Genomic DNA, 22,035 nt, shown 5'->3' with positions numbered 1-22,035 from the left:
CGTAATTCATGGTAGAAGGCACGGTAGCATAAGCACAACTGCTGGAAGTGTGCCTGCTTGCAGAAGTTGGCATGGAATCTCAAAATGAGGTGGAGCAGGGCTGTCTATAGATTTGCCTGATTTCAAGCTGATCCAGTTGCCAGACAGGGGCCTGGGCCTCTGCTATGCCAGCCTGGTACTGGTTCAGCAGAAAATACCCAGAAAACTGCTCTCCATCACATCCACCACCTTCCTTGACCAATGCAGGTGTCAAGGCTTTAGATGTGATGGTGGAGCCAGTGTTTGCCTATTATGGTCCTCTGGCCATGGTTCCCCAGTCAGAGCTAGGACTGCTCTGCTCGGTTTCAGAGCAATACAAGTCTGAGCAAGAGGAACCCGAGTTAAAAGGAACCACTAAACCAACATCAATCAGAGGGCAACATAGCTCATTGCTTCCCTTCCTTTAACATGTCAGAACGCTTTTCTATGACTGACAGTTGCTAAGCGGGTAACTTAGCCATAAGAATAGCTCTTCTGGATCAGACCAAAGATCTGTCTATTTAGTTCAGTTTCACGTTGCCTACAGCAGCTAATCAGATTCTTTTGGAGCAGAGGCAAGAAGAGCCTTCTCTCAGTATCCAGAGGCAGAGCTCACAACTGTGCACATCACAACTCAGCCACTGTAAACCTTAGACCTTGGGCATGATTGCTTCAGTGCTTTTTTGTCACAGTTGCAGGGCCCTAAATACTAGGGCACAGTCATTCCTGGTTGAGTTGCACATGTTCTGTGACATGGCATGTGCTAAAGTTTGTGTGTGTGTGTGTGTGTGTGTGTGAATGCATTTTTAAGACAGCTGCCTGTTTTGTGTATGCATCTTCAAACCATTGTAATGATTGAAACAGATTCTTACTCGTGCGCACAGAAACAATCTGCCTATTTCTTAAGGCATTATGATCTTTTGAGACATACTATCTAAAAGAAATCACTGCAGTTTTCTTGGAAAACTGTTTAGCCAGTTTTCTAGTTTGTTCTTGTTAAGGCTTGTTGATACAACATGAGTGTGGTGTTGCCATGACCTAGCTCAGCCTCTGTCTCCTGGAGATTCTCTTGAGACTACTATGTACCACTAATTTTCCCATGTCATCTTTTGGGAAAGGTCCATCGTATAGTGACAGACTCATGGTTTGCATGCAAAAGACCCCAGTTTCAGCCCCTGAAAGGGTTGGGAAAGGACTCCTGTCTGAAGCCCTCGAGAGCCTCTGCCAATCAGTGTTAAAAATACTGTACTAGATTAAGGAATGATCTGGCTCTGTATAAGGCAGATTCCTATATTCCAATGGGCACATGTAACAAAGACAACACGAGATTGTTGCTCTCTAAGGTGAGCCATGTGGTTTTATAAGTGTGTGTGTGTGTGTGTGTGTACACACACACACACACACACACGCCAATCTGAGCTGTTCCATTTTTAGAATGGAGTGAAAAACCAAATACATATGCAGTTTATACAATTTATTTGCTTTTAAGTCAAATAAGCTCACCAGCCTCTCCTAATCTGCGACTAAACCATCTTTAGAAAAAAAAATAGCAGCCCTCAGTTCATTCAGTGGTATTGGGAAGGTACAAGCAATTTCCATTTCTTTTTAAAAACCATAAAAGTGGCAATTTTTCTGAGGCTGCCTTTGAAGAAAATTCCTTTGGTACTTTCTGTCTGCATTATGGCTCATCTTGGCTAGGCTGAGCAGCATAAATAAACCACATGTTAATCTTCAAAATGGAGTTTTCTGATTATAATGATTTCAGTACGGTCCACTCTCTGCCCCCCCCCCCCTTTCAATCATGGTTTACATTAGCAATCAGGCTTCTATTCAATAAAACTGTCCCAGAGCTATAAATTCACCTAAAGCTATAAAAATCCACTTGGTTATATACAGAGAGCAGACCAGCCCTTTCCCTTCTCCCAGATAAAGAACTTTAGGGGTGAGTGAAAGAAGGTAGGCAGAATGAATGAATGGTGCGTGTACTGGGGAATTAACCCAAAGCTGAGTGTTCTCCTTCCTAGTCTTTAATTTTGTGTTGCTGTAGCATGAACGAGCTTTCTAGACTGTCTTCCTTCTTCAAGCTGGGATTCCTATGTTTTCGTTTGATTGCAGCAGCCAGTTTGAACACAACAGAAGACTTCAGATGTTGGTCATCTGCCATTAGTCTGTTCCCATGACATGTGAAGGCTAGAAGGAAGAGTTGTGCTGGTTGTGGTTTCCTTTGGTTAAGGTTTCCTTTGTATTTTAAACGCTCGGGATTGGCCGTTTTGAACCCTGCATTGCTTTGCTTTGCAGGACAAACAAACAAGCTCTTTCAAGCTGTTTCTCTGCTCCCGTTCCCCAAGTCCACTTGCTTCCTGTTGTCATGCAGCAATTTTAACCCAGAGTTTATGGCACAAATTATCCTCCGCAGTCCTGCAGCCAGTGGTCATGTCGTCCACCTGTCTCTCCGCCCCCCCCCCCATGTATGGGGAAGCATCACTGTCCTTTGTGCTCAGCTCTTGCTCCCTTGACCTTTCTCCCTACGTTTGCCCTTCAGATGTTCATGAGCAGTCTTCAGATGTACATGGGGAGAGGACTGTGCTCTCTCATATAAGGTGGAGTTAAATAATTTCCCCTTTAAAAACTGCAAAACTCCCAGCAGGGTTCCCCCGCACGCCTTTAATTTCACCTTTAAAAAATACAAATGGAACACAAGAAATGTATGGCTGGGGGAAAGAGAAGGAAGAAATCTTGGGTCCCAGTCTATTCATCCAGATTTGTCTGACTGTATATAGGATTTCTCCCCCACTGGCTCTTTTATCTCCCCCATTCAACCAGTGTTATTTTCAGCAAGTGTTTATTTTTAGGTGCCAGCTCTGTCACCATAGTAGCCAGCTAAGCTTGTTGTTAGGCCCCATCTGCCTACATTGGCTCTGTCTGGTGCTCTTTTCTATATACACAGTAGCCTAATTGTTCCATATCTCCAAGTTCCCATAAGCACCTGCCTTAACATCATTACTGAGGGCACAGTATTCCTAAAGTCAGGGGCACACTTCTATTCCCCAATGGGATTTATAGCTAAAATGCTGATTAGTCCTTTGTGTGTTGTTATCCTCTTGTCTCTCAGAAACTGTTATACTAGTGGGTTTTTGTGTGTGTGTGTTTTTAAGGACAGGACAAAACTTACTTTCCCAGCTAGGGGGTTTCCAAAGCTTGCACTATCAGCCAAGCCTAAGTCATATGTTCTAAGCAGAAGAACTTGCCTTACAAATACCATATTTTTCCATGTATAAGACTAGGCTTTTTCCCTAAAAAAGAATGTCAATAATTTGGGGGTGCCTTATACACAGATACATCTCCCTCCATTTTCTTAAATTGGAGTCCCCCAAAATAGGGGGCATCTTATACATGGGGACGTCTTATAGATGGAAAAATACGGTAGTTCTTGTTTTAAAAGAAGCATACTAAACGAAAAGCCTCTTTACATGTTTTAATGTGGGTATTCTTAAGGAAGAGTCTGCATAGTGGGATGGTTGGTTCATGAATACTGGCCTATTAAATGAGTGATAGGTATGTATGCATTATAAAAAAGGATATTGTCCCTGCTTTGTTAATGTTACCAGAGTGTTGTCCAAGCTGAAAAACATGACTGAAAGGACATGAACAAATCTGATTCACCCCCCTGATAGTTCAGAATAAAAGCCCAGACTTGTTGTAATTGCAGCACAGCAAGATGAGGTATAAGATGCAAATGAATCATATGTGCAGAGTTGACAGGATTGATCTCACTCCCTGTTCCAAAGATGCTATCAAAAGAAAATGGACTCTATTGTTTTGTTATTATTATTTTTTAAAGAGCAAGCAAGAATAGAAGTGAACAAGAATAAACGCTGTAGCATGGTGTAAGAGGTGTTTGGCAGCTAACACAAAAAGAGAGGAAAATAATTCAGAAAGCTGTCGTGAAAGTACACATGCAATGTAAGAACAAAGGAGAGGGTAGACTACCAAATGGAAGGGCGGGGGACAGCCCTGCAGTTAAATATGAAAAACTCATTAAGCCCATGCACAATTTTGGTCGCATACAGTTCTGTTAGAATGGGGAGGAACTGACATTTAAGATGCTGTTAGATTTGCAGTAAACCACTTTATGCTTTTCGGGCTCTGTACCCCGAATCAAGGGGTTGACCCTCAAATATACCTAGAATTTTGCAGAAGTCAATGGTTCACAGATCTCTGCAGAATATCTTTTAAATTTAACTTTGACATGCATTATTGGCACCGAGGGTCTACTTAGTGACTGCTCCTAGATTGTGGAACTCACTTCCATGGGAAGGTAGCTTTTAAATGGTGTTAAGTATGTTCAGTGCTGTTTTTAATTAGTTACTTATTTAATTGATTGTTTATATTCATTGTGTGCTTTTAGTTGTACTTATTTTGTGAGCTGCCTTGGTTCTTGAACTGGGAGAAAGGTGAGTTATGAATAAATTAAATTCAACATGCATAAGCACAATGAATTTCACAACTCATATCCAACATAAATATTAGAATTTAAACCCCATTGCTTTTCATAATAGGCATTGGTGACTTGTGCTGACAGGATTCATACAAAGCAGAAACTTGTTGGCATCTGTTGGTCTCGATAGACAATGGAGTGCACCTCCGGGGGTGAAGTCAAACTGCTGCGTTAGCAGCACTGAAGTGACCTCCCTGGAGTGCAAGCCTTGGCTGTGTGTATTGTGGCCCTGGGCTGCTCTTGGCCTTGCTGATGTGGTCCAAAGGAAAGCAGAGCAGTACATCTGGCAACCAACTTGGCTGCAGGAATTGCTAGAAGGAGGCGTACAAGGCACCATCCAACCACCTTAGGGACTCTACTCTGGATTTGCAGAAACAGGAGCATAGTTATTTGGAGTGTGCACCGAGCACAGGATTCATTTCAGTTTGGCTCTTCAAAATACAACCTGTATCTTTGTCCCAGGATTTCTCCATATCTAGCGAAAACCCCTACTAATTGTGCTGCTTAAATACCTACGTAATATCAAGCTTGCCTGTAAATGAATACACTTTCAACATAAACAATTGCAAGCTTTGCTCAAGTACAGTGGTACCTCAGGTTACAGACGCTTCAGGTTACAGTCCCCGCTGACCCAGAAATAGTACCTCGGGTTAAGAACTTTGCTTCAGGGTGAGAACAGAAATCGCATGGCGGCAGCGGCAGGCCCCATTAGCTAAAGTGGTACCTCAGGTTGAGAACAGTTTCAGGTTAAGAACGGACCTCCAGAACGAATTAAGTTCTTAACCCGAGGTACCACTGTATGTTAGGGCATGTACAGTTGAAACACCCATTATTACATAATCAGTGCGAACAGGATCCAGTATCATGCTCTTCTTTCCCAGGTCTGTCACCTTGCCTTCACTCAGCCTTCCCTAAATGGGTTCCTTCCAGGTTTTTTTGGACTACAAATTCCATCATTCTCAGCAAGCCTGATCAGTGGTCAAGGATGATGAGAGTTGTAATCCAGCAACACCTGAAGGGTTCCATGTTGTGGAAGTGAAGCATTACATAGGTGGAAAGTTTAACCACAGCTGAGCAACCAGGGTTTCAGTTGAACTAGGTTTTGAAATCAGGGTTACCAGGTGATTTTGAAGTGTAGCTAAATTGGAACCCTGCTTTGCCTAAGCAGATCCTATGTCTTGTTTCATGCGACGAAGGGGTTCATAATAGGTTAAGTACATCCCTTGAAAACTACTTGTCCTGTGAATTGGCTCTTAGTGAACATGAAAAAGAAGTAGGTGGGAATGAGATTATGCAAGGCGGATATATTGCATGTCTGGAATGTGTTTGTGATATGGCAGGAGTTGATAGTACTTCATTAAATGCCCACTAAAATAAAGTCATCTGAAAGGGCACTCAGGCTTTAGCAACAGCAGCCAAGCTAAATGTGGGGTGGTAGCAAAACGAGAAAATTGGCAGGGGAGAAGAAAGCCAGGGATCATGTAACACTATTGTGTGTGTGAAGAGGTGCATTCTCAGGAAGCAAAATGGACCTAAATCCACCCTCTTTGAAATTTCTTCCTACTGGATGGGTCCGGTAGTGCAGCAGGCAGATAGTTGTGTATGTGACATTCTGTGCTGTACACAGATAGCCTCAACATCTCTGTTAAATTTCTACCTGCATATCTGGTGGGGAATGTTTATTGGGTGCTTGGGATTTCTTAGGTCACAAAGGGAAGGCCTTCTCTCCCTGCTGCCAAAATTGCTCAGTGATTTAGCTCTCTTGTTGCCTTGACTTGACACTTTGCCACTGGGGCTAAGATGCTACATCAGCTAGAGCTCCCCACCCCCCTTAGAATCATAGAATCATAGAGTTGGAATAGACCACAAGGGCCATCGAGTCCAACCCCCTGCCAAGCAGGAAACACCATCAGAGCTCTCCTGACATATGGTTGTCAAGCCTCTGCTTAAAGACCTCCAAAGAAGGAGATTCCACCACACTCCTTGGCAGCAAATTCCACTGTCGAACAGCTCTTACTGTCAGGAAGTTCTTCCTAATGTTTAGGTGGAATCTTCTTTCTTGTAGTTTGGATCCATTGCTCCGTGTCCGCTTCTCTGGAGCAGCAGAAAACAACCTTTCTCTCTCCTCTATGTGACATCCTTTTATATATTTGAACATGGCTATCATATCACCCCTTAACCTCCTCTTCTCCAGGCTAAACATGCCCAGCTCCCTTAGCCGTTCCTCATAAGGCATCGTTTCCAGGCCTTTGACTATTTTGGTTGCCCTCCTCTGGACACATTCCAGTTTGTCAGTGTCCTTCTTGAACTGTGGTGCCCAGAACTGGACACAGTACTCCAGGTGAGGTCTGACCAGAGCAGAATACAGTGGCACTATTACTTCCCTTGATCTAGATGCTATACTCCTATTGATGCAGCCCAGAATTGCATTGGCTTTTTTAGCTGCCGCGTCACACTGTTGGCTCATGTCAAGTTTGTGGTCAACCAAGACTCCTAGATCCTTTTCACATGTACTGCTCTCAAGCCAGGTGTCACCCATCTTGTATTTGTGCCTCTCATTTTTTTTGCCCAAGTGCAATACTTTACATTTCTCCCTGTTAAAATTCATCTTGTTTGTTTTTGCCCAGTTCTCTAATCTGTCAAGGTCATTTTGAAGTGTGATCCTGTCCTCTGGGGTGTTAGCCACCCCTCCCAGTTTGGTGTCATCTGCAAATTTGATCAGGATGCCCTTGAGTCCATCATCCAAGTCGTTGATAAAGATGTTGAATAAGACCGGGCCCAAGACAGAACCCTGTGGCACCCCACTAGTCACTCTTCTCCAGGATGAAGAGGAACCATTGATGAGCACCCTTTGGTTCGGTCAGTCAGCCAGTTACAAATCCACTGAGTGGTAGCATAGTCAAGACCACATTTTACCAGCTTCTTTACAAGAATATCATGGGGCACCTTGTCGAATGCCTTGCTGAAATCAAGGTAGGCTACATACACTGCGTTCCCTTCATCTACCAGGCTTATAATTCTGTCAAAAAACGAGATCAGGTTAGTCTGACATGACTTATTCCCTTGTTTGTGGAGTGGGGCTCTCTCACTAGGTGATTTGATTTTCTAAATTATAATCCTGTAATTCAGTTATTCCATGAAATTGCCTTTGGATTTAAATCCTTTGTGGTTGTTTTACACATTATGGTATCATGTTACACTCTGTTATACCCTGTTAATAAACAGGCATTCAGATTTTATTTGAGAAATTTTATCGGCCGTCCCTCAAATGGCAGACAGGCTAGGGGACCAACTACAGGTAACAACTGATTAAACACACATTCAAATGATGTACAGTTGCACACACGTGCATGATGCTGGACCCGGAAATAACCTGCAAATGTTACCAAACACACCACTAAAAGGACAGAACGGGGGGGGGGGGCATAACCGGGCAGGGCACACTTATACACGTTCTGCCGACCTGCGGGGAAGGGGCCAGGAATGAAACTCCAATGGTTGCCAATGGTATTTAGTGTAGCGGGAGATACAAATTGCTTTATTATTGCTATTGTTTTGTTATTGTTATTATTTTGCCAAGAGTACCATCTGAGAATATTTGTTTAAAAATGCATTCTTTGGCTGTGCCTCTTTGACAAAACTGATGGCATGCCATACCTTCCCTCCTTCCTTAAAAAAAGGTTCAGTGCACAATCTTCAGAACATATTTTAAATCATAGATATATTGCACAGTGAAGTTATAGGTGCATTTCAACTAAATTTGCCTGGCAGCACTGGTACAGTGTTCAAATATTGTCTAGAAGGCAGCCCCTCCCCTCCCTCACCAATGTATGCTTATCAAAGCTATTCATAAAACACAGATTGGAAAGAAGCTTTGTGTCCCCAAGGAACTCACCATATCAAATTGGGTCTGCGGGACTTGTCACCCTTACCCTGCCTAGTGACCAAATTAGGAAGGTCAGCATATGGTCTCTTCTTTGCTCCCCCCCTCAAATGCTTTGACTTTAAGGCACCACGAAGAACTGCAGGATAAATAGGCAGAGCCCCTGCATTTTCTTTTGTTCGTTGCAGGAAAATTCAGATGTAGAGAATGGTGGGACTCCAGCCCCACTGCTGGGCGCTCCCTCAGCATACTGTGGGCTGTAGCAGATGGCAGCTGTTGGGTTTCTCACCTTTTATCTTCATCAAAGCTGATTTTAAACTGACAGTTTTTCTTTCTTTTACTCCCCCTCTACAATAATTATAAGAATTTTCTATTTCACTCAGTGAGAATCTATCATTTATCATTTGTAGCCCTTTTGAGAGCCCATAATGGGAAAAAAGCATTCCAAAGATGATGAATTGTCATGGAAATGTGCTTGGTTTGCTTTGCATATTATTTAAGGAGGCATCTGTTCCTGATTTGCTTTATTGATGTTGTGCATTGATATACTTGAAAGAAAGATATTATAAAGCAGAACATATCTTTTAAAGGTGACAGTGTAGAAAGTCTTGGCATCTAACAGAAATCTGGAGATACAGCCTGATTTTGAAGTGTACAACCTTTTCAGGAAATTTTGGTTTTATCAGGGCAGACACAATTTAATGTTTCAATTTTATATACTAAATGAATAAGTGTATTGAAGTTCTTTATCCTGACTGTACTCTATTATTTGAGAACTCATACCATGCACGACTGAAGATCACTTAACTTTTAATTAAACCGTTATGTCATCAAAAACCACATCCTGATTTTTTTTTTGGGGGGGGGCTCTGTGTGTTTTTAGATGTAGCATACCTTGACTTTTATTTTGACCCTCAGTCTGCTAAAGAATAAGCTGTATACCCACCCCAAAAGAACCACAATTAGGTTGTTTCTAAATAGTGCTTGTTAGTGTGGGGGTGAGGAACAGATTTCAGGGTAATTATTGCATTAATTTAAAAGTCCTGAATTCCAGATCCTGAAAAGGTTCGCTGTAGAAGAAGCCTGTCAAATTGTAAAGCAAACTGCTTCCCTCCTCAGCCCAAGGTTATCCTTATTAATTTTGTCCCAGTCTCATATTGAATTATCCCTGCAGATTCATGCAGTAGATGAACCTAAATCTAGAATTTACTAGACCCAGGGATGGGGAAACTGGGACCTTCCAGGTGCTGTTGTACTACAGCTCCCATAATCCCTGACCTTTGCTCTTGTTGGCTAGGGTTAATGGGAGCAGGAGTACAACATCATCTGGAAGGCCACATTCCCCTGCACAAACACACAAGTTCCTCTTGTTTTTGAAGGTGGCACCCTAGGCTAGTAATACATTTCTAAAGATTTTTCGCCTTTAAAGTCATGGCTCAATTAATCTCAACACTAAGCACAACACAGTTTTAGTAGTTTTATTTACACATTCTCCTTCTAACTTTACCCTTTCCATCCTCATTTTTCGTTCTCTAAAGCACGTCATGATTTACTACCATGACTGGGGCACAACATAATATTCTACTATTATTAATTTTTTAATATAAAAATATAGCATATAAAAGTCTGCTTTCCAAAATGCAACTGTGCATAAAAAATAAATCAATTAAAAAAACAGACACTCAGCATTTTTACAAAGGTTTTGCCTCAAACAACTTCATAAATGTAACAGATATTTAAATATTTATTCGCACAGCTTAGTTTATGAATCCCAAACATCCTTTTCCTGCCCTGCTTTTCACAAAAAGATGCTGTAAGATGGACATGCTTGAAAAAATAGGATTTTATTCTATTTTTTCCCCTTCAGAATTCAGGATCTTGCTAGAAACTTAGCCAGTCTATGCATGAGTACCATGGCCCGAGGTGTGTTCTTTATTTGCACACAAGTTAACTGGAACTGTTAAATCACAGTGTTTTAGAGGCCTTTCTTCAGATACTGCACCGCAGTGCCTGTGACGACCCTTCTCACTTCCTTCAGTTAAAAAAGAAGGGGAGTGTGTGAGGCTCGGTCATGCCCACACTTCAGACTGAGAATAATGTCACAGATAGGCATGACAGTGCGCACAATGCACTACATGGGGAGTTCCAAAGTACAGGTGCTACTAGCACACTAAAAGTTCTGACAGCTTGCAAATGCTGGCGAGAGTTGCAGTCCTAACTACTTGGAGGGCACCAGATGAAGAAGGCTGGACTAGAATAACTAACTGCATCTCTTCTTCTTCAGTGCTGTAACTATATTCAGTTTTCTATTGACCCTTCTTTGTTTTTGTTTTTCCAAAGACCCAGAAGTAGTCTCACAAATATGATAGACCCTGCCAGTTTTAATTCATATTAGTGGTGTTGACATCCTTTAGATTGCTCACCACAGTTGCAGCCACAGCTGAGACTCCTAAATTTGGAGGCATTCCTCCCCCCCTTCATTCTGGATATGGGATCCAAGGATCAGGCATAAGCTTGACTAATCCTTGCCACGAATGATCAATGCATCCATCACTCGAATTTGAATATGTTCCCATGCAGACAGTAAACCTAAAATTAAAAGTATATTTGGAAAGCTGGCATATAACTACGGTTATTTGTCCTGCCATTTCTGCATAGCATTATTTTCCTGGGAGGTTGGGGAGGGAAAGAAAAAACACTAGAAAATATCCTTGCTTCCATTAAATAAAAATGTAACATTTGTTATGAAGAAACCTGTTCAATTTCCCCACAAATGATGCCTTTCAGCTGCTGTACAATTTGGAGAAACAAATGGGAAGAGATGGTAATTTGGACAGACATTAAACAGTCTCAGGGTATATTTTTCCAAGGGATTTCCTTTCTGTCCCCATTAATCAGCATAGGCTTCCCACAAAGACCTGCCTCTGAAGGAATAAAAGATTCTGGGGTGTTGTTTTATGAAAATAGTATGAATAAATGTCAAGGAAAGCCTCCCCCTGGGTTACAGTTCTGGACTCTATTATCATTTTATGACTACTTTAGGCTACACATATGATGCCCCCCCCTGACTGTTCATTGTCAAAAAGATGGGCCACTAAATTGGCAAGGTTTATCTGAAACTTTAGACCCCTGTCCAAAGAGTTTCTAGAGAAGAGGGCCAGACCACAGTCAATCGATGACCAGTAGATGCCATTCCTCAGCAATAATTTTGTTATTCCTGTAAGGTCTTTGCTGATGAAAGATTTCTTTCTTGCTTAGTTTAAAAAGAAAACAGCCAAACGAGATATCTATTTTGCAGATACGCCAAAAACGAAAAGGTTCTGTTAGCCCTGCAGCTTTAACCGAATTTAAAATGTCACATTAGTGTGAGAACTGGGTGATTATATCATGTAGTTCTGTGGAACAATATCCATTTCTCTTATCTACGAAACTTCTAGTGAGCTGACACCTGAGCTGGGCAAAATCAAGGGCATGAGAGGGCAGAATTAGTTAACTATTGGAGCACCACACTGCAGTCCCAATCCTCCTCTGCCTTTATGTTCTCACCTTTCTACACCACAGAACAGTTATATCCCATCTTTGGAATTCCCTTTGTCATGCCTTGTTGTGTGTGGTATTCTTGCTTTTGTTATTTTTTTTGTTTGTTTGTTTTTCAGGCAATGGTCCACCACTCTTTGCTTCTTGCAAAGGTGGGGGGACCTGCTGCCCCCCTAAGTTACTGGGCTCCCACCAGCCCTAGCCAGCATGGCCAACAGGGATAATGGGAATTGTAGTCCAGGAATCTCTAGAGGATTACAGGTTCACTCCTCCTGCTTTATTGTGTTGCTGCACACATCTGTCACAATATGGGTTAGGCAGGCGTGTGACACAGCCCTAGGCAGTCCACCAAGCCCTTTGTTCCAGTTCCTTCTCCTGTTCAATCTCGTCTTGCAGTGAAGAGGAGCAGAGAGCTAAAGGAAGATGCTAGATCCAGCCACCGTATCCAACAGTGTTGGCAGGGCCTCTGCTTCCTGCAACCACTGCCAATTAGGTTGGGTGGCAGCTAGAAGTTTGTTTCCTTTCTAAAAGAGAACCAATTTTAATTTGCCTTAACAACATGACATGCTCATTGAGCCATACTGATGTCACTACTGTCTGTATGCTTTGTTTGTCACTGAAGACAGGGTGGCTGCTTGATGGCTTAACATTGACTCAGATCCCAATAGGTGTGGCTCATGGTTGTCCCATGATTGAGGGAGGCAGAAAAACCTGGGAAAGGACTAGAACAGCCAGATTGCTAATTTTTTTGTAACTTTACATCCCCATATGTTAGGTTGCCCGCACTCTGTGAGATCCTATGTTAGGGAAGAAGCACATCATCCTGGAAGTGTCACAAGCATTTAAGCGCCGAATTGTTGCAAGCAGGATTTGAAATGGAATCCTTGATCTTGCAAGTCACAATCGCCTTCCCTTCCCCAAGGCCTAACAACTTAATTTTGGGTGCAGGAAGTAGATAGCAGATGATCCCAGACCCAGCTGTAGGGTCTTCCCCTTGGCAGCAATGAAAAACAGAGTGTCAGGATCCTGCTTTGCTTCACTGGCAAGGAAAGAGACTCTGCCAGGGCTTGGGGCTGGCCACTGCTTTCACTTAGCTCAAGGTAAGCCAAAGCCAAACATTGCAAATGTTCACTTGCAATGATGATAAAGGTTTGACTTCTGGTTGAGCGATACGATGCCCCAAATTCCTAATCATCTCTTAATGTTCATTCATAAATCTAAAATGTATAACTAGCAGTCACATGCACAAATAGCTAGTTGCCAGTGTAACAACATGTTAAGATGTGTCTTATCTCAAAGAGACCCTTTCCCTTTATTTCGTTATTGTTTTAGTGCAGTGTTTGGGAGACGTTTTCAAATCTTACCCACTTCCCCTCTTTGGTGCATTAATTCCTGCCAAACACTCTCTGCTGCAAAAGATCTTTTAATACCTTTTCCACTGTTTTGACTTTGAAACGTTATCTGGGTGGCAGTGGTGAACTATTTGTTGGTCTCGGCTTCAAACTACTCCCCCCCCCCTTGTATGAGATAAAATCGATTTCTGGACTTTTTGCACACAGGACATTAATGAGACATGGCAGCTGGTAGGCTCTGAAAGCCTGAAAGCAAGATTGGTAGCAACATGCAACATTGCCATGAACCAGCCGGTGCTGTAAGATGAACGCTGTGCTCCATCTGACTCCAAAAGGGACGGGCAGATCTGGTCACTCAAGAGTTTGTGACATTCGTTGCCCAAGAGGTGGCCCATATTCTAAATTTAGAATCTAAATGAAGACCAAACAGTGAAATAAGTAAAGATTTTTTATTTTATTTTTTTTGAATTATTGGTTTGAAATCATTTGGTTTTTCTTATCTTGGACAGTTCTCTTGGGAAATGTCAGTTTGGAATCCATTTATTTGTCTTACCAAAGCAATCTATAATGACTCTGTTTTTGAAAAGTAATGCCCATGAACAGCTCCCTCTGTTCCGAATAAATTGCCTTGTGCTTTAACTTGCCATCAAGGCCTGAGATTTAGTTGCTAGCTGGGAAATGCAAGAAACGTGCAGTTAGCTTTCTGTGGGTGGATTTAAGGTATATTTCTTGGAGTGGTAAGTCTTGATTTCATTTATGTCACCAAAACGTTGAGTATAGTGAGAGTGCAATTCCTCACCCAGTAACACAACCGGATGTAAATGAATGGAAATTCACCAGCACAATTACAACAATCCTTGCCTGAAATGTGTGTGTGTGTGTGTGTGTGTGTGTGTGGTGTGTGTTAGAGCACTTCTTCCTACTTAACATGTTATATGCATCTTTTACATAGTGTGTCATGTGTCTTAGGTAAGCAGAAACACTTTGCCAATAATGTACCTTGTACTTGGAAATTTCGACAAGGTCTTGGCTCACTTAATTTGCCCCTTTAAAGTTTCTTGGCATGCAGTAAATTACACAGGGCACCATTTTCAAGATGGCGAAAACATTTATGTTAATTCCCTTCCTCATTCCAGAAATATCTGGATGTTTTAAAATTGTGATCCATCTATGCAAAATAGTCTTCCCTGGAACAATTGCAACAGGAAATTTACAGTTTGATATATTTGATATATATATATATTGAGTCTTCCAGAAATGTTATCTAAAATCACGTATACTCTTAGAGGTATGAACCTCTGTTTGGATTGAAAACATTTACTAAGCTTTTAGGCTTAGTTGTAATGGAAAACTTTAAATAAACCAGAGAGCAGAAAAGCAGGAGAGGGAGTGATTAAACAGCTGTAAAAATGTGTAGAAATAAAACAGCAGCTGTGTAGGAAAACACGATATTTTTAATTTCTGATGTTTGCTGAGAAAAGCTCTTATGGGAAGCAGTCATTTCTAATTCTTAATAAGTAATATCAATGTAGCAACAGGTTCTTCCAATCTCTTCAGTGAATACCTTTGAGACAGCTGAAGGCTGGCACAGTCTTACTGGGTCACTAGTTCTCATACCAGTAACAGGCAGCAGAAATGGGGGCAGGGAACACAAACTGCGGCCTCCTCAGAGACATTCAGCTGCCTCTGGCCTTTCTGAGATGCAAGCCAGCTGTTCTTCCTTCTTCCATTACTAGACACACCACATGGAGACTGGTTTCACTATTTCTTAACCCTTTCTCCAAGCCCTCCTGAACAAAAACAATCTCGATGCTGCAAGCCTTCTTCCCACAGTCCCAAGGGCGTTACCCTACTAGATGACTGATAAGCAGTGGAAGGGATTTGTGGAACTTCTCAACCACCCAGCAGCAATGAAATCTACCCCATCTCTTTCGCTGCCACTGCCTCCCAGATTCCTCTTCCATGGAAAGTTTTTACTCACATCAGGAATAAAGGAGAGCGCCTTTTCCCGAGATAAGCAAGCACAGAAACAATTATTAAACTAAAGCAAGTAAAGTTAATATGATGCGATTTGCTTAGAGAACAACAAATTTTTAATGCGCAATTTAAAAGCAAACAGATAATTAAATTGTAAAACGTAAAGGTAGCTGGGCTTTCTCGTGAGAAAGGTTTCGGTAACAATATCAGGGCAATACCTTCATTAGGCAAACCAAGAGTAGGGGTTTAGGTCGTTAGGTGCAAACCTGTAATTTCTTTTGAATGGATATAGATTGTAAAAAAAAAAAGTTTATTATAAGAAACTTGTAAACATATGGATTGTCAAAAGTTTATTACAAAAAAAGGACAATAAAAAAGAAGTGCTAGTATTTTGGGACAGGGATCCACTAGAGCTGAGTGCCGTTCCTTGATTTTACTTCAGATTTGCTGGTCTGTGGCCATTCTGGCTTTGAGTGATGTGTGCACTGTGGTTTTGCACAGCCTTCTACATTCTTGCTGGCTGCTCTGCTCAACGTTCCCCATTGAGCACTGTTGTCTCCCAGGACTCTGCATACCCAGCTGGATGGTGTGAACACTTTTTCCTGGCCGCCTCCTCCTCCTCCTCTTTTTAACTGCAAAGTGATGCCAGGCAATGTACAAAGCATCTACAGCTGTGCTAGAGCTACATCATAGCCCTTGGTCAGCAGTGGGGAATGTCTGGCCTGCAGCCTTATTTCAGCCCTTCAGCCCTTTGCTTTTGGCCAGTGAGGCTGCTTTTAGCTAACCATGGTCACCTGTGTAGCCTTCACTTTTGGACCAGCCCACTGGGCAGGAATGCGTCTCTTGGACTAAAGAGGTTGCCCCATAGAGGTTAAAGTGTGGAATTCTCATTTTCAGTCTTTCTCTACCTTAAATTTTAGATCTCTTCCAGGTACGCCTTGAATGAGAGGCTCTGTATGTTGCTACATAGCTCCGAAAGATGGGTTGTGCTCTTTTCGTTGACTGTATCTGTTGTAGGCTCAGTGAAGAAATTTGTTTGTTTTGCATTTGGAAGCGCTCTGACCTGATTTGCCAGTCGTGGACTTAAATGTTGATCAGAATGCAGCCAGCAGTCATATCTCACACTTCTCTGAAATTTACAGTGTAGTTTCAAAACCTGCAAACAAAAATGCACATACCCAGGGAAGATGCATGGAAATGCCATTTAAAAATGTGTGTTTGAGGGGTAGCTGGGCATAAGATGTATTAAAAACGAGTACTGTTTAAATGTGATTTTTTTAAAATCCGCGGAGCAAGGAGGGAACAGGCCTGTGATCGAGCACATGTGAAACTGATAACAGAACAGAAACAAGCTGCTCCACCCTTAATATATTGTATGGCTATGTGGTCAGCCCCCAGCTGTGCAGGTTGTGCTGCTCTATTTTCTTCTCCGGTGGGACCAGTAGGACTGACTTGCATGGTTTAATCCCAGCCTGAGTGACAGCTATTGTTAGCTTTATTGGATTTGTTGCTCACGTTATTCGGCTTCTGTCCTAAACAACAAAAGGCTTTAGGTCAGATTACGCTATTACCACAAACATGATTTCTTTGTAACCCTTCCTTTCTTACAAGTATCATTTTAACAATTGTGCTATGTTACTTACCAAGGCTGTCAAAACACACACACACGTACAGAATATGATGCAGGGGGCAGACGGGGAATGGAGGTGATATTTTAGGGCTGCAATCTTGGTATGTTCCAACTCACCAGTTGTGGTCCACAGCTTTCATTTTTGCCTCTTCTCCCTACGCTCCACCCTCCCAAATTGATGAGAACATTTAACAAACAATTTACATAAATCATGGATTCATAGGAGCGTCACAGGTCCATTGCCTTTCTTCTCTGTACTTAAATTGTATCTGACAGATGCTCCTTTACTCCACATTTTAAACCTCAAGAGAAAGCGACTCCACATTTTCTCTGGTCAATTTTGTTCTCTTTAATAAATAAAGAACAAGCCATGCTTGCTTTTAAAAGCACTAGTTAGCATCCATCCTGATTCTACGAGGTCATGTTGTCTCCTCTTTATAGCAGCCTTTTAGAATGTTTAATGGCCACTTTAAAGAAATTGCTAAATGCGGACATACAGTTTTTAAATTAGCACTTGAAGCATATGGCCTGTTGAAAAGATGCTCCTTTTAAAAAAAAATCAATTTCTACCCCTTAGGGGCTTATACTCTTTATGGTGCTTCCTTTTCTGGGCAAGGGGAATGAGGAAGACGCATGGTTATTTTGTGAAACATCTGGTGATTGGTTACAATCTTTGAGACTGTAAGTTTTTGTGGCAGACGCAAATTGTAGTCAAGTATTATTATTATTATTATTATTATTATTATTATTATTATTATTACCTGTTGCAGATAAATCAGAACGTGGAACTCCAAAGGGGTCGGTTGCGAGACGACATTAAAGAGTACAAATTCCGAGAAGCCCGTTTGCTGCAAGATTACACTGAGCTCGAGGAGGAGAACATCTGCCTTCAGAAGCAAGTGTCAGTCCTGAAGCAGAACCAGGTGGGTATTGAAATGGCCATATCTTGCTTGGGGGGGGGGGCGCTCAGATTCAGATTCAGATTCAGTTGTGCTTGTGAAAGCTTGTAGCTGTTCTCTGATGCCACAGATTTCAGCCCTCTGAACCCCATGACTAAGAGCAGATGAAGTTTAGGGGCAGCAGTGCTTACCTAACCCTCCGACAGCAGGATCTGCGCTGCCTAACAAGAGGGAGAGAGGCAAGGTGGCCACATTGGCTCTGCCGGTGCATTTGCTGCATGGTGCTGATCCTCCCCCCCCCTCGTGTCCCCCTCTTCCTACTAGTAAGCAACGGTGAGCGTTTCCTGCTTCACCTCTCCCCGTTTTTGGTGTCAGGCATTTTAGTGATACTTTCTGTGTCCTAGGTGGAATTTGAAGGGCTGAAACATGAAATCAAGAGGCTTGAAGAAGTGACCGAGTTCCTCAACAGCCAACTGGAAGATGCCATAAGGTTAAAAGAGATATCTGAGCGCCAGCTTGAGGAGGCCTTGGAGACCCTGAAGACCGAACGAGAGCAGAAGAACAACCTTCGGAAGGAGCTGTCTCATTATATGAACATCAATGATTCCATGTACACGAGCCATTTGAACTTCTCTCTGGATGGGCTGAAGTTCAGCGATGAGACCACAGAGCCCAATAATGATGAAATTGTGAACGGCTTTGAGCAGAACTGCCTGAGTAAAATCAACAATGGCAATAATAAGGCATCAACGCCGAAGAAAAGCGAGAGCTTCCCTCCAGCGCCTAGTCTTGTGTCTGATCTCTTGAGTGAGTTGAATATATCTGAAATCCAGAAGCTGAAACAGCAGCTTATGCAGGTAAATCCTTGCTAACTGTGGCTGGAATTTGATTGTTCTGTCAGTGCAAGCATTTCTTATCGCCTGAAGAAATGCTTTCTCCTCTTCTAGGCACTGTACTGGGGGTTACGCTGACCTGATTGGGGTGTGTGCAGGGGAATGAAGAGGGGGGAAGCCCCATTGTACTAGTGAAACTTCCCACGGTGCAGCTATTTAGTTGAATCTGGCCCTAAGTATTTATCAAAAGCCATTTATGAACAAAGTGGTTCTTGATATTATTATTATTACCAATAGGCTCAATATCATAGCTTGCTCTGAAGCTGGTACCCATGGTACTACTGTTAATGGAAGACTTCCTGGTTTGGTTGCTCACACCATGAAGGAAGGGTAAAGGGGTTGTGTGTACACAGGATAATAGAATTGTAGGGTTGGAAGGGACGCTAAGGGTCATCTTGTACAACTGCCTGTTTGTAACTAGCACTGGAGGTCCTGGAAGTTGAACCCAGGAATTTTATATACGCAAAGAATGAGCCATGTATCCTTTATGACAGATGTTATAGTAGATGCACTTTGAGAAAGAGTAAACATTGCTTTTTATTCATTGTAGATGGAAAGAGAAAAAATGAATTTGTTGTCTACACTCCAAGAGTTCCAAAAGCAGCTGGAGAACACCCGAGGGGCTCTGTCTGAGCAGAATGAGAAGGTAGTCCGGCTCACCGAGAACCTCAGTGCCATGAAAAAGCTCCAGGTCAGCAAGGAGCGCCAGTCAGCTCTCGACAATGAAAAGGAGCGAGATAGCCACGAAGATGGAGATTATTATGAGGTTGACATCAATGGCCCAGAGATTCTGGAATGCAAGTACAAAGTGGCTGTGGCAGAGATTAGTGACTTAAAAGATGAGCTCAAAGGCCTAAAATCCAAATATGAAGAGTGCGAATCCAAATACGAAGAGGAGAAGAGCAGGTATGAGACCGAATCTCAAGCTCTGACCGAAAAGATTACTTCATTGGAAAAATCTAGCAGGCAAGATAGAGAGCAGGTGGTTAGACTGGAGAAGGAACTCAAGAAAGTAAGTGATGTTGCTGGAGAAACCCAGGGAAGCCTCAGCGTAGCTCAGGATGAGCTGGTCTCCTTCAGCGAGGAGTTAGCCAACTTGTACCATCATGTCTGCATGTGCAACAATGAAACTCCAAACCGGGTCATGCTGGATTACTACAAAGAGGGTAAAGGAGGCCGTACCAGTCCAGAGGGCAAAGGCCGCAAATCGCCCATCCTGCTCTCTAAAGGCTTGTTGTCCATAGACTTAGGAAAATCAGAAAGTGGGAGTGGGGACAGCAGTCCTTCGCCAGTGTCGTCTCTCCCGTCCCCAGTATCTGATCCCCGGAAGGAGCCCATGAACATTTACAACCTGATTGCCATAATCCGCGACCAGATCAAGCATCTGCAACAAGCGGTTGACAGAACGACAGAGCTGTCTCGGCAGCGGGTGACCACCCAGGAACTCGGGCCGGTAGGAGACAAAGACAAAGAGGCTCTAATGGAGGAAATCCTGAAGCTGAAATCTCTGCTAAGCACCAAGAGGGAGCAGATAGCAACTCTGAGGACTGTCCTAAAGGCTAACAAACAGGTAAGCGGTCCTGTAATTTTACACAGCTTACGTTGTCAACAAAAGGGATTCATTAGACAAATGGTGATATGCATCCATCCATGTAAATAATATTTTTAATAGTCTCTTCACACGTGCACAATACACTAAGGTAGACGACTACCTTAGGGTACTCATTGGCGATCTGTGTTCAGATCCTGGTAAAGGTTCCAAACAGGAGTGGAACTCTGATGTTCTTGGATGTTCTCCATTTCTTAATTCTCTATAATCCCATTAACTGTTCCTATTTTCTTTTGCTGTTTTCGGTAAACTTTTAAGACAGCAGAAGTTGCTCTGGCCAACTTGAAAAGCAAGTATGAAAATGAAAAGGCCATGGTTACAGAGACCATGATGAAGCTGCGTAATGAGCTGAAGGCTTTAAAAGAAGATGCTGCTACCTTCTCTTCTCTGAGGGCCATGTTTGCTACCAGGTAAAATACATTGAAATGTCAGCAAAAGTTGGTAACGGGGGGAACAAATAGAACTTGCTACAGTACCAATGTACCCTGGGAAATGTACTGATACAAGCTTCCTCAGTGGCCGTGTTTGGTGGTAGCACCATGAACCATAGTCTGATGAATTAGCTTGTGCTCCTTCACTCCTTGAGCAGAGAAACAAACCACAGAGCTGGTAGCTTAGCTTTCTATCCAAAGCAGCACTCATGGTATGTTTTTACGGCAAAAAAGTAGCTTCCCAGTTATGGTTGGTTTGGTAGAAGCAAACTGTCAGAGCTGGTTTGAACACCACATGAAGTCAACTGCTCCATGGTTTGTTTTCCCCACTCAAGGAAGGGAAGAGTGAAGCAGAGAGGGCTTGAGCTGAATGCATAAGCACTTAGCTTGCGCACAAGGTAATCTGCGTACTCCATGGTTTATTATTGCAAGAGTCACATCTCAACATGGCCAGTGAATTTTGTGTGTGTGTGTGAAAGAGAGAGAAATTATATTGCACACTAAGGATGCAGATCTATACTAGAGAGTAAGTCCCAATGAACACAATGACATCCAAGTTCACGTGCATAAGATCGTGCTGCTAAATACACATTTTTTTTCTGATTTTACACAAAAGTAAGGCCTTCAAAAATGTTACACTTGCTCAGCCTGCAACACACACACACAGAATCCCAGCAGTTGAGTTTGTGTCATTTTTACCATATGAAAGCAAGAAGGTTCTAGTCCAACCCTGGCAGTCATGTGTGTGCACATGCCCATGTGTGCACATGGGATACCTAGCTTAAATAGCACTGAAAGTCATGCACAGCAATCTGTAAGGTCTTTATCCAGCACCAGAAGGCACAGCATCTCTTTTTTGAAGACTGTTTCTTAGCTGTTATGTTAGAGCTGCCTTTATGCTTACATAAAACGTATTAGGGATGCCTTCCAGCAAGGAAAAGGCAATAAATTGAAATTATGGTGTCCTGAACTAACATAGGAGGATGAGCAATGCAGAGCTACAGTATAGCTGTGGTTTTAAAATATCGCAATAGTTCTGAATGCGTGCCTAGGCTCTGAGGGGAAGGGCGCTCAGTGGTCGAGCATTTGTCTTGCAAGCAGAAGGTCCCAGGTTCAATCCCTGGCATATCCAGACAGGGCTGGGCGAGGCTCTTGCCTGAAGTCCTGGAGAGCAGCTGCCAGTCAGTGTAGACAATACTGAGCTAGATGGACCAAAAGTCTGACTCAGTATAAGGCAGCTTCCTCTGCTCCTGTGTAACAGAAACCAGTATGAGGCTTGAACTACAGCTCAGGGTATACTGATAAAAA

At 42.6% G+C, this 22,035-nt stretch overlaps 1 protein-coding gene across 5 annotated transcripts in view; it reads left to right on the top strand.

The window, feature by feature from the left end:
* BICD2 (BICD cargo adaptor 2) overlaps positions 1-22,035 on the top strand; it is an 80,554-nt gene that overhangs the window by 51,149 nt on the left and 7,370 nt on the right. For all 5 annotated transcript variants that reach the window (XM_083489297.1, XM_083489296.1, XM_083489298.1 and 2 more), the window contains exons 3-6: positions 17,666-17,818; positions 18,199-18,651; positions 19,238-20,257; positions 20,555-20,706. In XM_083489297.1, coding sequence (XP_083345423.1) covers positions 17,666-17,818; positions 18,199-18,651; positions 19,238-20,257; positions 20,555-20,706 — 1,778 coding nt within the window. The remainder of the gene's footprint in view (positions 1-17,665; positions 17,819-18,198; positions 18,652-19,237; positions 20,258-20,554; positions 20,707-22,035) is intronic.

This window comes from Podarcis liolepis (assembly GCF_965112155.1).
Source record: "Podarcis liolepis genome assembly, chromosome: 2".
Classification (NCBI taxonomy): Eukaryota; Metazoa; Chordata; class Lepidosauria; order Squamata; family Lacertidae; genus Podarcis; species Podarcis liolepis.
Note: the sequence above shows the minus strand (reverse complement) of the source record. Positions and strands in the feature narration are given on the sequence as shown.